Source organism: Rhineura floridana, chromosome 5, assembly GCF_030035675.1.
Source record: "Rhineura floridana isolate rRhiFlo1 chromosome 5, rRhiFlo1.hap2, whole genome shotgun sequence".
Classification (NCBI taxonomy): Eukaryota; Metazoa; Chordata; class Lepidosauria; order Squamata; family Rhineuridae; genus Rhineura; species Rhineura floridana.
In genome coordinates, this window is record NC_084484.1 from 101,919,712 (window position 1) to 101,934,018 (window position 14,307).

The window sequence follows — 14,307 nt, forward strand, 5'->3', positions numbered from 1 at the left end:
CCCTGGCCGGGGCCGTTTTCTTTCCCTGGCTTATTTAGCCTTACATCTTAGAGAGACCGCGGTTGCGGTTCTCTCCAGCCTTAGCGGGAGCTTGCGGCTGCAACTCCCTGCCTCACTTCCCCTAGGAGGTCGTTTGTTTTTCGCTGCTGTCCTGAGCTCTGCCGCAGTGGTTTGCCTCGCGGACGTGCCTTTAAAATTCAATCCGGGAGCCTGCGGCTGCGGCTCTCACCTTGGAGATTTTTATTCGTTGAACTGCTTCCCAGACTTTAGCTCTACAAGAGTTCCTCTCTCACTGCCTTATACTGCTGCCTCTTGCAACATTAGCCCTCTGCAGCTACTGAACGTACCTCCGCTGCTGTTTGCTCTGCACAACCAGTTGCTTCTGTACAAACAACAACTTCTTTGAACTGTACATTCTGCCCCTCCGCCGTGTACCAGGGCGCTCTGTACTGTACATTCTGCCCCCTCTGTGGCCGTGTACCAAACCTGCAGTCTAGTCTGCATTATATTGACGCTGTTACCATCGTACATTCTGCCCCCTCTGTGGCTGTGTACTTAGCCTGAAGTCTAGTCTGCGTTATATTGACGCTGTTACCATCGTACATTCTGCCCCCTCTGTGGCCGTGTAACAAGCCTGAAGTCTAGTCTGCATTATATTGACGCTGTTACCATCATACATTCTGCCCCCTCTGTGGCCGTGTACTTAGCCTGAAGTCTAGTCTGCATTATATTGACGCTGTTACCATCGTACATTCTGCCCCCTCTGTGGCCGTGTACCAAGCCTGAAGTCTAGTCTGCATTATATTGACGCTGTTACCATCATACATTCTGCCCCCTCTGTGGCCGTGTACCAAGCCTGAAGTCTAGTCTGCATTATATTGACGCTGTTACCATCATACATTCTGCCCCCTCTGTGGCCGTGTACTTAGCCTGAAGTCTAGTCTGCATTATATTGACGCTGTTACCATCGTACATTCTACCCTCTCTGTGGTTGCGTACTGCGCCTGTTCGGGTCTCTACATTCTGCTCCCACTGTGGCCGTGTACTGCACCCATAGTCAATATAAGATGGCAGAACAGCCAGACATGTCTCAGACAGCCAAGGACTTCTGTGACTGCTCTATCAAGGCTGTGGCTGTGCACCAAACTATTTGAACTGTACATTCTGCCCCACTCGTGGCCGTGTACTAGGCGGCTGATACTGCGCAAGCTGTTTGAACTGGACATTCTGCCCCACTCGTGGCCGTGTCCCAGCCCCTGTACAAAACACAACTTATTTGAACTGTACATTCTGCCCCCCCCCCGTGGCCGTGTTCCAGGGCGGTCTATACTGTACATTCTGCCCCCTCTGTGGCTGTGTACCAAGGCTGAAGTCTAGTCTGCATTATATTGACGCTGTTATCTCGTACATTCTGCCCCCTCTGTGGCCGTGTACCAAGCCTGAATTCTAGTCTGCATTATATAGACGCTGTTACCATCGTACATTCTGCCCCCTCTGTGGCCGTGTACTTAGCCATCTGCCAGTGCATTCTACCCCCTCTGTGGTCGTGTACTGCGCCTGTTCGGATCTCTACATTCTGCCCCCGCTGTGGCCGTGTACTGCACCCATAGTGAATATAAGATGGCGGAACAGCCAGACATGTCTCAGACAGCCAAGCCGCAACCATCTAAGGCAACTAAGACTATCAACCTCTAGCTCGCAGGGTAGTTAACACCCTTGGTCTCCAAGCTGCGCCCCCAACAGCTGCCGCTCCAGCTATTAAAGGGGCCAGGGTTCTCACATCCCCTGCACCTACTGAGCATTACATCCCGGTGCCAGATCCCATCACTAAACTGGCCACCGAAGAATGGTCTCATCCATTCCAAACTCGCCGCTTCAAAAACCTGGCTGACAAGCTTTACTCCCTGGCTCCTGAATTTGCCTCCAAGCTGGCCGTTCCCGGCATAGACGAGCCGATCGCTAGCCTAGTTTCGCAATCTCTTTTGCCTAGGGAAGGAGAATCCCAACTAAAGGATGCTACTGAGCGAAGATTAGACTTCGCTCTCCGCAAAAATCATGAGGCCACTGCCTTCTCCATGCGAGCCTCCGCATCAGCTTCCGTCTTCTCCAGGGCAGCAATGATGTGGCTGGATGATATGCTAGAGGACCCTACCCCTGATCCTGTTTCTCTCAGACAATCATTGATTAAGTTGCGCAAGACAGCAGCGTTTGTGGCTGATGCCACTTTGGATGCCACTCAACTGGGGGCACGAGCCATGACGGCTCAAATAGTCGCTCGACAGACCCTCTGGCTTCGCCACTGGCAAGCTGACTCTACAGCCAGAGTGAATCTTTCTAGAGCTCCTTACGCTGGATCTTTGCTCTTCGGCGAGGAAGCTCTAAAGGCAGTGCTGGTTGATCCCAAAGACGCTCACAACGGCTGGCTTGTCAACTTCGACAAAAGCCATCTTCAACCGACCCAATGCCTACTACATCTAGGGCCAATGTTGGACACCCTGCAGGCGATGGTGTTTCTGTCTCCAGATCGCATAACTGCCATCACAAACATCGCGAGGTCTTTGATGCAACAAACAACCGCAGACGTCATGCTTCTAGCCAGGGCGCTCGGAATGTTCATCTCTACCATCCACATTGTGCCATGGGCTCAAGCCCACTCTCGCCACCTTCAGTGGGCTTTGTTGCCTTTTCAACAGGACATTGCCAACTCCAATCATCGCACAGTTCCTCTGAGCCCCACACTGCGCCTTTCATTCCGCTGGTGGACGAGGGTCCAACATCTTTCCAGAGGCACTCCATTCAGAGACCCTCACAGGACTGTTGTCACCACGGATGCCAGTCTCATCAGCTGGGGAGCCCACTGCAACTCTCAGTACGTTCAGGGGGTTTGGTCCACCACAGAGCAGACTCAAAGCATCAACTGGCTGGAGCTAAAGGCTGTACATTTAGCTCTACTTCATTTTCAGTCTCTGTTCCCTTTGGACCATGTCCTCATTCGAACGGACAACACGTGTGTAAAATCACATTTGAACAGACAGGGGGGCACCAGGTCCCGTCCTCTGCAGGACCTAGCTTCCCTCATCTTCGTCTGGGCAGAACAACATCTACAATCCCTAAAAGCAGAGCATCTCAGAGGGATTTGGAATGTGACAGCAGACTGGCTCAGCAGACAACAGCTCATTCCGGGAGAATGGAAACTTCATCCGACCATATTCCAGCGTCTCCAGCGTCGGTTCGGTGTCTTCTCGATCAACTTGTTTGCTTCCAGTCGCAATTACCAGCTTCCCAGGTACTTTGCCAGATACCTGGACACAGCAGCGGAAGCAGTGGATGCTCTGTCCATACCGTGGCCAGACGGTCTTTTGTACGCCTTCCCTCCCATACTGCTGTTAGCCAAAACACTGCGGAAGGCATGGAGCGAGAAGGCACAGTTGGTTCTGATAGCACCATATTGGCCACGCCGACCGCGGTTCTCGGATCTTCTTGCAATGTCGGTGACAGATCCCTGGACACTTCCAGTCAGGCCAGATCTTCTATCCCAGGGTCCAGTATGGCATCAGGGTCCCACTTGGCTCAATCTAACAGCGTGGCTTTTGAACGGGGACATTTGAGGTCGGCTGGACTGTCTGACGCTGTTATTGATATTATCTTATCCTCGAGACGGCCATCTACCACCCGTATTTATTAACATACTTGGGTGGCTTTCTCTAAGTGGTGCCAGGCTCAACACTGTGATCCATCCCAGGCCACTGTGCATCAGGTGCTGCAATATCTCCATAGCGGTTTTATGATGGGACTCAGACCCAACACTCTACGTCGACATGCGTCCACTCTTTCGTCCATTCTTTCAGTCTCCTCCACTGGTGCCCCTATTTCCTCACATCCGTTCATTAAACGCTTCCTCAGAGGCACTGCTTTACGTTCACCGGCTGTAGTCCATCATTTTCCTTCATGGAGTCTGTCCAAGGTCCTACAAGCTTTACAACGCCCTCCGTTTGAACCCATTAGGGCTGTGCCTTTACGTCTACTGTCCTTCAAGGTCTTGTTCCTGGTCGCCATCACTTCTGCCAGATGAGTTTCGGAACTGGGTGCATTGTCTTCTGCTCGCCATCTCTGTGTCTTTCACAAGGACTCTGTTGTGTTGAAAACTGATCCTTCCTTCCATCCTAAGGTCAATTCAGTTTTCCATTGCAATCAGGACATTGTACTCCCTTCATTTTGCCCGACTCCTGTTCATCCTCTAGAGAAGGCTTGGCATTTGTTGGATGTTCGGAGGGCTCTCAAGACCTACCTGTCTAGGACCCAAGAGATTCGACAAACGAAGTCTCTGTTTGTATCCTTTCATCCAAGGTCTATGGGGCATAAAGTAGCCAATTCTACCTTATCTCGCTGGCTAAGGGCATGTATTACCTTAGCATATGAGTCCCTTAAACTTCCAGTTCCAGCTAGTATAAAGGCTCATTCAACTAGGTCAGCGGCCACTACGGCTGCTTTTGCTACCAACGCTCCTGTTGCTGATATCTGCAGGGCTGTTGTTTGGTCTGCCCCTCACTCGTTTATCAGGCATTATAAAATAGATCGTTATCCCTCTGCCGATGCCTCTTTTGGCAGACGAGTGTTGCAACAGGTTCTTAATGATGATTAGCATGTGGGTGGTCCCTCCCTCTTATGGGCTGCTTTGGTACATCCCGCAGTGATGGCCAGCCTCATATGGAAAATGGACCATTGGTCTCACCTGAAGGGTGATTTTCATATGAGGACGGCCATCTCGACCCTCCCAGTTGGAGGATGTATAGATATTTTACTAAGATGTTATATATTACTGTTACGCTATTGTATTTAAAGTTACTAGTGAAGTCAAGACTACTAGTTCTGTTATATCGCTATGTTAGAGTCATGTTATTAGGCATGTTATTTTCCTGCTGGCAGGCCTGTTGGCCCTGTCCTTGTATTTTTAGATTTTTCTCTATAGACTTGCTGCGAATGAACTGGAGAGTGGGAGGGGCTTGACGCCCCTAGTCTTGACTTCAAAAACATTCTTGCCTTCGCACGATAGGTGGAGCTACAACCCGCAGTGATGGCCGTCCTCATATGAAAATCACCCTTCAGGTGAGACCAATGGTCCATTTTGCGCTCAGGTCCTGCTTGCAGGCTTCCTACAGGCATCTGGTTGGCTACTGTGAGAACAGGATACTGGACTAGATTGGCCATTGGCCTGGTCCAGCAGGTTCTTCTTATGTTCCTATGATGATCACAAACTTGTAAAAGCTAAGTTACTACTAAAGCAGCAGTTCTGTGTACAGCTACCTGGGAGTAAGTCCTGTTGAACACAGAGGGATTTAGTTCCAAGTAAACTTGTATAGGATGGTGGTGTCACATCTGTTTAATACTATTGTTGTAATTGCGCTAGATACTGTAGAGAACAAGCAGTTACATGATTTATGGGATGTGTATACATTCTGCATTACATGAACAAGATAAGCAACTGGGGTAGATAATGCATTGACAATGAGCGGGAAGAATGGGATAAGCAATCGTGAAAATTCTGGCAAGGTGAGCCAGTGGGTTTGAGAAAAGCTTTACTTAAAAGAAGTGGATTGACAGAACTTGGAGGAGGGTAGAAGCAGCGTGATGTGTGGAGAAGGGGGATATGTTTTGTTTACTAAAAACATTTTTATCCACATATGGGATCTGCTGGGCAACTAGCAATCAATATAATTATAAGAAATCAAAAGTCATTAACTTCAACATAGTAAACTATAACAGTTGTGCTGATGGGAGAGAGAGAGAAAAGTGGTATAGGGAGAGAAGCAACCAAGGCAAAAAAGTGGAAGTTTTTAGAGGACAAGATTAGATGCTTGTAGAACATGAAAGGAAGTGTGTGAAAGGAAGGTCTTGATAGCAAAAGGGAGAAAGGTTAAGTACCTTAAGCATCTGGAGCTAAGAAATGCATAAAGAGGAAGTTGTCACCAACTGCCACCACTACTTGTTTTCCAGATCCAAGACGAAGACTTAGCAATCATTAGTCTTTTTGTGTCCCTTCTCACTACTGAACACATGGTGTAATTCTCTGATGTCACTGCTTGTTTTTGAGCCAAAAGGCTGCCCGATGGCATGTAGCATTTTTGGTGATGTTAGCGCATGTTGTCTTATAGGGAGTGGGTGATTAGTCAATACTTCAAGTGCAGCCAGATCAGTAGCCTTTAAGGCAAAAAAAAAGAAAAAAGGCACTACTACATGATGTCCAAACTACCAGTCTTGATCTTTTGGAGGCAATTGTTATTAGCAGCCAGGCAACTAGCAAGTGCAACATTATTCTATACTGTAATAATCTGAGGCACTTCATAATTGAAATAAAATGAAATTTCTTCTATATCAACCATTGTAGCACAAAATGATAAATTGTCTTTGTCTTAGAATACTTGCTCAGTATCTTCCAGAACATAAATGTCTATAAAACAACAAGCTAATTTCATATGTGTTGAAAAAAAAATTTTCTCCCTGTTACTGGAAAGCTTATAGAGACTATTCACTAATGTGCTTTGGTCATGCCATTTTTATTTTGGATAATATAGCTTAACTTTTTTTCACATTTTTTAAAAGTTGGATCCTCCAGATAGTCGGTCCCTGTTCCTTAAAGGTGCTACAGTCTCTTTCCTGAATGATGAGGTATGGAATTTGTCAAACATGCATCAAGGGAAATATCTATATATCCTTTCAATGTTTATACTGTGAATTGATGAATAATTGATTTGTTTTAAAGAAAGTGGCAACAAAATGCATCACATACTGCAATGACATTTGCAAAATGTGCTTAAATGTCTTTTTTTTCCCCATGACTGGCAAATGGAAAAGCAGGTTTGATGCAGCTGTTGCAATCTCTTTACCATGATTAAGAAAATGGGAGTGAGTGTGGAAACTTGCACTCTCCTTTTGCATGCAAATCCCTCTTTAAGTCCTTCCCTTATTGACTTTAACCATGGTTACTCTTTACCAGGATGCTATCTTAACTAAGATTAGTTTTAACCATTTTTAAAATCAGTGCTAATATCAGTCAAATTTTAATTTTGCAATCCTATACACAAGCTGGAGTTCTATACATGTACCTGGAAGAAAGTCCCAGTGGATTCAGCAGGGTTCACTTCTGAATAGGCATGGTTAGAATTGCACTGTTAACACTCCACAATGTGTTTACCATGGTTATCTGTGAACCGGCTTAGGTTGCAATCCAATACAAACCTAGGAGTAAGTCCCATTGAACCCAGTGGAGCTTACTTCTGAGTAGAGATGTATTGGATTGCAACCTTAGTTTGTATTTCAATGTTTGCTTAGAATATTTCTCACAATCTTATTTTTCATTTCCATTCGATACATTTTCTCTGTTTTTGAGGGTATTCTGTAGTACTCTGAAAATCAATATTTTGTATAAAATATTTAAATGTGTGATTGTTGAGCACGTTCCAAGTACCTATGAGTGACAACTGGTTCACACACATTTAATGATTGAGGCACATGATTTCCAGAAGTGCTTTTCATTTTAGAAATGAAATAGTGTTCATAAGGGGAAATACTTCATTTTTCCCCCTTCATGTTTTTTGTCATTACCAGCTATCTTTTGATCTATCCAAGCTTAGTGTATTACTGCCTGCGTATTTTACTACTGCATTCTTAATGAGGATAATTTAAGAGCTCATTACTGGGACTGTATTTTTATTAGAGCAGTAGTTTTTAACATGTCCCCCATTAATATGTATTACATTCTTTTTAGTACATAAAACATACGGAAAACCATTTTCTGTGGTATGTAATTTCTTATAACTGCACCTAGAAGAATATAAAGATCAAACAAGGAACAGATTTGAGAGTTTAAACTTAGTTGACTGAGAACCAGAACAACTATGGATTGAAGTCAGAGACATTATCAGGGAAGAATGCAAAAAGACAATGCCTCTAGTTAAAAAGAGAGAAAGACCTCAATGGATGACTGAAGAAACTCTTAAAATGGTTAAAGAGAGAAGGAAAGCAAAAGCAAAAGCAAAAGGAGATGGAAACACGGTTAGAACCCTGAATGCAATAATATAGCAACTAGTACGTAGGGACAAAGAACTATTACAATAGTTATTGTATAGAAATAGAAGAGGACAACAAAAAGGGTAGAACAAAAGCCCTATTTCAAAAAATTAGAGAAATGAAAGGGAAATTTAAACCAAGAGTAAGGATGTTGAATAATCAACAGGGGAATACACTGACGAACTCTATAAAAGAGATGCAAGTGTGACAGATTTATTCATGGAGGAACCATATGGTGAAGAACCAGAAATTTTAGAATGTGAGGTGAAAGCTGCTCTTAAAATACTTCACCAGAAATAGATGGCATATCAATAGAGTTGCTACAAGCTACTGAGACTGAATCTGTCCACATTTTGACAAATATTTGTCAACAAATATGGCAAAAAAACAATGGCCCAAAGACTGGAAGCATTCAATATACATCCCAATTCCAAAGAAAGGGGATCCCAGGGAATGCAGTAATTATTGAACTTAATATCCCATGCAAGTAAAGGAATGCTCAAGATTCTACAACAATGGCTCTTACCATATATGGAGAGGAAAGTGCTAGATGTCCAAGTGGGATTTAGAAAGGAAAGAGGTACCAGAGATCATATTGCAAACATACGTTGGACAATGGAACAGACCAAGGCATTTCATAAAGAAATCACCCTGTGCTTTATAGATTACAACAAAGCCTTTGACGGTGCAGATCATGAAAAACTATGGAATGCTTTAAAAGAAATGCGGATGCCACAGCATCTGATTGTCCTGATGCACAACCTATATTCTGGACAAGAGGCTACTGTAAGGACAGAATATGGAGAAACTGATTGGTTCCCAATCGGAAAGGGTGTGAGACGGGTGTATTTATTTAATCTATATGCAGAACATATCATACGGAAAGCGGGATTGGGCCAAGATGAAGGAGATGTGAAAATTGGAGAAATATCAATAATTTAAGATATGCAGACCATACCATACTACTAGCAGAAACCAGTAATGATCTGAAACGAATGCTGATGAAAGTATACAAATGCGATAGATAGATAGATAGATAGATAGATAGATAGATAGATAGATAGATAGATAGATAGATAGATAGATAGATAGATAGATAGATAGATAGATAGATAGGAAAGTACAAAAGCAGGACTACAGCTGAACATCAAAAAGACGAAAGTAATGACAACAGAAGATTTATGTAACTTTACAGTTAACAACAAGGACATTGAACTTGTCAAGGATTATCAGTACCTCGGCACAGTCATTAACTAGAATGGAGACAATAGTCAAGAAATCAGAAGAAGGCTAGGACTGGGGAAGGCAGCTATGAGAGAACTAGAAAAGGTCCTCAAATGCAAAGATGTATCACTAAACACTAAAGTCAGGATCACTCAGACCATGGTATTCCCGATCTCTATGTATGGATGTGAAAGTTGGACAGTGAAAAAAGTGGATAAGAGAAGAATCAATTCATTTGAAATGTGGTGTTGGAGGAAAGCTTTGCACATACCATGGACTGCAAAAAAGACAAATAATTGGGTGTTAGAACAAATTAAACCAGAACTATCACTAGTAGCTAAAATGATGAAACTGAGGTTATCATATTTTGGACACATAATGAGAAGACATGAGTTACTAGAAAAGACCATAATGCTGGGGAAAACAGAAGGGAGTAGAAAAAGAGGAAGACCAAACAAGAGATGGACTGATTCCATAAAGGAAGTCACAGACCTGAACTTACAAGATCTGAACAGGGTGGTTTATAACAGAATGCTACTGGAGGTCGCCGATTCATAGGGTCACCTTAAGTCGTAATTGACTTGAAGGCATATAACAACAAATGTACAGTTGATTTGGTACAGCAGGTTCATTATCTAGCAATTTTACAATGGAATCGGAAGTCTGACAGCACTACCTTGTGGCACCCAATTCATTTCTTGTTGGAATGGCTTGAAATAATACATGGAGGATGAGAAAGTTTTGTTACCCTACAACATTAAACAATGTTCTATGTGTATTGTAGACAATGGCCTAGGTTACACATCACATTAAACTATAGTTTGAAACAAGCTATAGTTGAATGTGAATGAGCAGCATGCTGAGCGTATTCTGCTCAAAAATTGATGGATTGATTATATAAAGGAAGCCACAGACCTGAACTTACAAGCTCTGAACAGGGTGGTTCATGACAGATGCTCTTGGAGGTCAGTGATTCATAGGGTCGCCATAAGTTGTAATCAACTTGAAGGCACACAACAACAACAACAAAACTTTGTGGAATCTTTGACTAAAATTGCAGATTAGACTCTTTTGTTTCATTTGCACACAGCCCCTCTTTCTCCCAGTGAATCTGTCTTCAAAATACATATACAAATTGCGCTATATAGAATATCTCCAAAACTCAGTCCAACTAGAGGCCCTTTACTGACGGTTATCACAGTATTGGAATTTTTATTATATGGGAAATTTAATTGCTATTTAGAACATGAAACATCTGAGTTCCTTTATTTAAGAATAAATAAAAGTATAATTATGTTTAAAAGTAATATATTTGAGATTGTAAGCCTGGGGATATACTCTCCTCTTGTTTTTAATCTGTGTTAAAAAATTAATGCTTTATAAATCATAATGCTCTAAAACACTACCATGAATTTCTACCCAGAAATGCAGGATATGTAGAGTGTAACCACTCTCACAAATTAAAGACCTGCAAATCAATTCTATCCATTTTCTTCACAAGCACATTCACTACTGGAATTTACTAATAAGTGTGTTTAAGAATGTACGTTAGTCACCATCTGCACGCTGTTTTTCTTAACAAATTATCTTACACGTATTCTAGACGATATAATGGAGAAGCTATCAAATGGTGTTTTCAGGTAAGTCAGATGTGCAACTATGAAATGGGGCTTTTTCCACAGAGTCATTTCCTAAGATGACTAACTAAAAAGGGAAATAAGATTTTTGCCTCAGTATTTGATGATAATGGGTGGGATCTCAAAGGCTGTTTAGAGTCATGAAAGGGGCATTCCAATAGCTCATTTCTTTTTAATGAACAGCAAATCCCTGTGCCAATATAATGAACAGCTTCTGAAACTCCTTTCCATTACAAAACCATTTTGTCATGTGGCAAGTAGGGGACGGGAATTACTTTTCAAGAAAAGCAAGTCTGAAACCTGTTGGGCTCATGGAGCTGGTTTCATGATTCCTGAGATTCTTGTCAATAGGTATAGCCACAAAATATCTCTCAGGCAGAATTTTAATTACGTGGAGCTTTTCATAGGGTCGCCATAAGTTGGAATCAACTAGAAGGCAGTACATTTACATTTTTTATAAACAAGAATACAGGTACAGTCTGTAAAGTTCCATTCTCTGCTATGCAAATTGCTCTGGGAGAATCTGCCTATTCCCTTATATGGTAAATTAACTCACCTTGAATCAGACTTATGCTGCAGATGCATTATGTTGGAAACAGCCTATCCAAGCCTGACACTTGTCCACAATCCATGTGGATGTTCATAACCCTGTAAATTACAGCTGAATGAAATTAGGTAGAATCTGTGTATTGGTGTGAATAAGCTACTAAAGGTATTTCTTCCAATAGTTAATATTCTACTAATGGTTACCATCAGGGCCGGTTCTAAATGGCGGCCAGGTTGGGCACTGGCCCGAGGGCCCCGGAGCTACAGGAACCCCTGAGGGGCCCTCCGCTCCCCTTCCGTGATCCGCACCCCCCCCCACTTACCTGTCAGCCAGCTTTTTAGCATTGCCCTTAATGAAGATGGTGGCCACAGCTTCCCTAAGGTACTGAAGCCGCTGCCGCCATCTTAGTTGATGGCAGAGATGTGCGCGCATAGCACGCATGTGTGCCATCAACAAAGATGGCGGCGGAGGCTTCATTCCCCTTAGGGAAACTGCGGCTGCCATCTTCATTAAGGGCAATGGTAAAGACTAGACAGGTAGGGGGGCTGTGGGAGGGCGCGCATGCGCACATATGTGCACGTGCACACACCCGCCCACTGACTGGGGGGCCAGGGCAAGCTGAATCCCAAGGGCCCCCGCATGCCTGGAGCCGGCCCTGGTTACCATATAGCTATTTTTACTTTTGTCAATAATTTGCAGTTGAGTTTTAGGATTTAAAAGGGCAGGAGTTGGAAGAACTGGTCTAAAAAGCAATATCTTTAAAACTACTTTTAAAAAAACTACATCTTTAAAACTACTTTTAAAACCTGTTTTGAAGTACATGAAACATCTGCTTCCCATTTGCTATTTTCTCTGCACTTTGTTTCAGGGATCATAGCCAACCTATAACACATTCAATTTGTTTGAGCAGTAAGGTTTGCTTTACTAAAAAGTAAAGTCTATGGTAGTTGTCCTGAATTGTGTTCTTTTTCAGTTGAGCATACATTCAAGTCACTTCTAAGATATTATTCTATTTTAGGCCTTGTTTGGACGATCCAATCCCATTGTATGAAGCTAAAGTTTCTATGGAAATGGTTCAGAAGAATCCAGCAAAAAAAAGACAAGTTGTCCGGCTCTGAAGTACAGATGCCTAGCTTCTAAGGCAGCATGAAGTATAAATTTGTGAACTTTGCTTAAATTGCATATTTATAAATTATTGTTCAGTGAATTTCAATTAACATTTGAATTACTGTTTGGAGATTCTTTAGACATTTGGGGAGAGAAATTAGAGCTTTTATTTTCTTATCACCATGTCTAAAACAATATTTCTGTTAGCAACTGTAATTTGATTCCTTCATATTTGTGGTCCTTTTTTCCCATTAGAAGTAACTCCTATGCCTAGGAGACAATACTTGCCTTTTGTCTGCTGTTTTATTTTACGTATTTGGCAGTGTTTTGTTTCACTTGGGACTTCTGTGTGCTGTATCAGATAAAGGAGATTGTGGGGAGGAGGGAATCCTATAAAAATGGGGTGAGAGTGTCACTGGAAAACTATTAACATTGACAAGGGATTCCAAAAGGGCTTTCTCAGTCTAACCTGATTTTAATGGTGGCTTTGCTCTGTCTTTTAATACTTAGCTCTTGCCTCTAGAAAAAGCAGGAACTATTGGCACCTACAGGTGATACTTATGCTAAGGGGCCTTTCTTTACAGGCAGGGTTGTGTGGAATAAATGTCTATTTATTACTCATTTGTTTTGTACAATCCACATGTCTTGTCTTCAAGATAGCACTACTGTGGGTAGGACACCACATTTTCTAAGCACCCAACGTGCAGTATTTGCACTTGGAGAAAATGCAATATTTTCATTCATACAGCACATACTCTCCTATTATAATTACTTGGTGAAATGTGGTTTTGTGAGTGTCACAAGTACTTACTGAGTATACTCTGTGATGTAATTACTTGGTAACCTACACACTGTCACATAAACTTCTGATTCACCATTGTTTAAAACTTTCATATTGCATGCTTCTTTCCTATGTTAGGAGTATGCAATAGCCTTTTTTATATATATGTAACTGAGTGAGTGAATTCGTGGTTCAAACATATAACCCAGTCAACAAGAGGGAGGCAAGGGCAAGCAGAGCTATTCCCTTCACCTCCACACCATGGTGGGATATGCCCTAATGTAGGCTGGAGATCACACTTTGGCTCCTCATCCAAGGCCTCTTTGCATTACAGATTTTTATCTTGCACTGGAGCATGCTTGTCTATTAAGCATTCCTTTCTCTGCTTTTCTCCCCAATATGTCTTATGTCCACCTTCTTTTCTTTCCCTTGCCACTTCCCGCCCATTGCCTATCAAGAAATTCCATCAGGACACCATTTAGCCCGCCTTTTCACACAAAGGTTGGGTGTAGACTATGCTCTATGTTTAATATTTCCATATTGAATGAATGAATGAATGAATAACCTTTATTGCTCAAAGCCATTAGCCACCACAAGAAACCAAAAATGCATAAAATACACAAAACACTACAGAACACACCAAAAACATCCAAAAATAAATATATACATTCATACATAAAAACCTACAATAGTAGACATATGCATGTAAATTTAAATCAACAAAAGCAATATCAGGCCGACTCTAATTGTTTTACATAATTAGCCCTGATTTTTCTGGCTGCCAAAGCAAAGTTGGCGATCCGAAATGTTATATAAGTATCCATACCGGCCAGAAGAATGGATATTTGTTCTGGCACAGGCCTATCCGAGATAGGGTGGATTATGGGAAATAAAATTTTAGACCTGGGATCTTTGTAAAGAGGGCATCTCAGAAGGTAGTGGGC

At 42.5% G+C, this 14,307-nt stretch overlaps 1 protein-coding gene across 6 annotated transcripts in view; it reads left to right on the forward strand.

Moving 5' to 3' along the window:
* The window catches only part of CRYZL1 (crystallin zeta like 1), a 47,391-nt gene extending 34,526 nt beyond the window's left edge, over positions 1-12,865 (forward strand). For 5 of the 6 annotated variants that reach the window (XM_061627750.1, XM_061627747.1, XM_061627745.1 and 2 more), the window contains 3 exons: positions 6,601-6,706; positions 10,886-10,931; positions 12,494-12,865. In XM_061627750.1, the coding sequence (XP_061483734.1) occupies positions 6,601-6,706; positions 10,886-10,931; positions 12,494-12,593 (252 nt within the window). In that variant the 3' untranslated portion in view covers positions 12,594-12,865. The remainder of the gene's footprint in view (positions 1-6,600; positions 6,707-10,885; positions 10,932-12,493) is intronic. The other variant, XM_061627749.1, reaches the window with a different exon arrangement.
* The last annotated feature ends 1,442 nt before the right edge of the window (positions 12,866-14,307 follow it).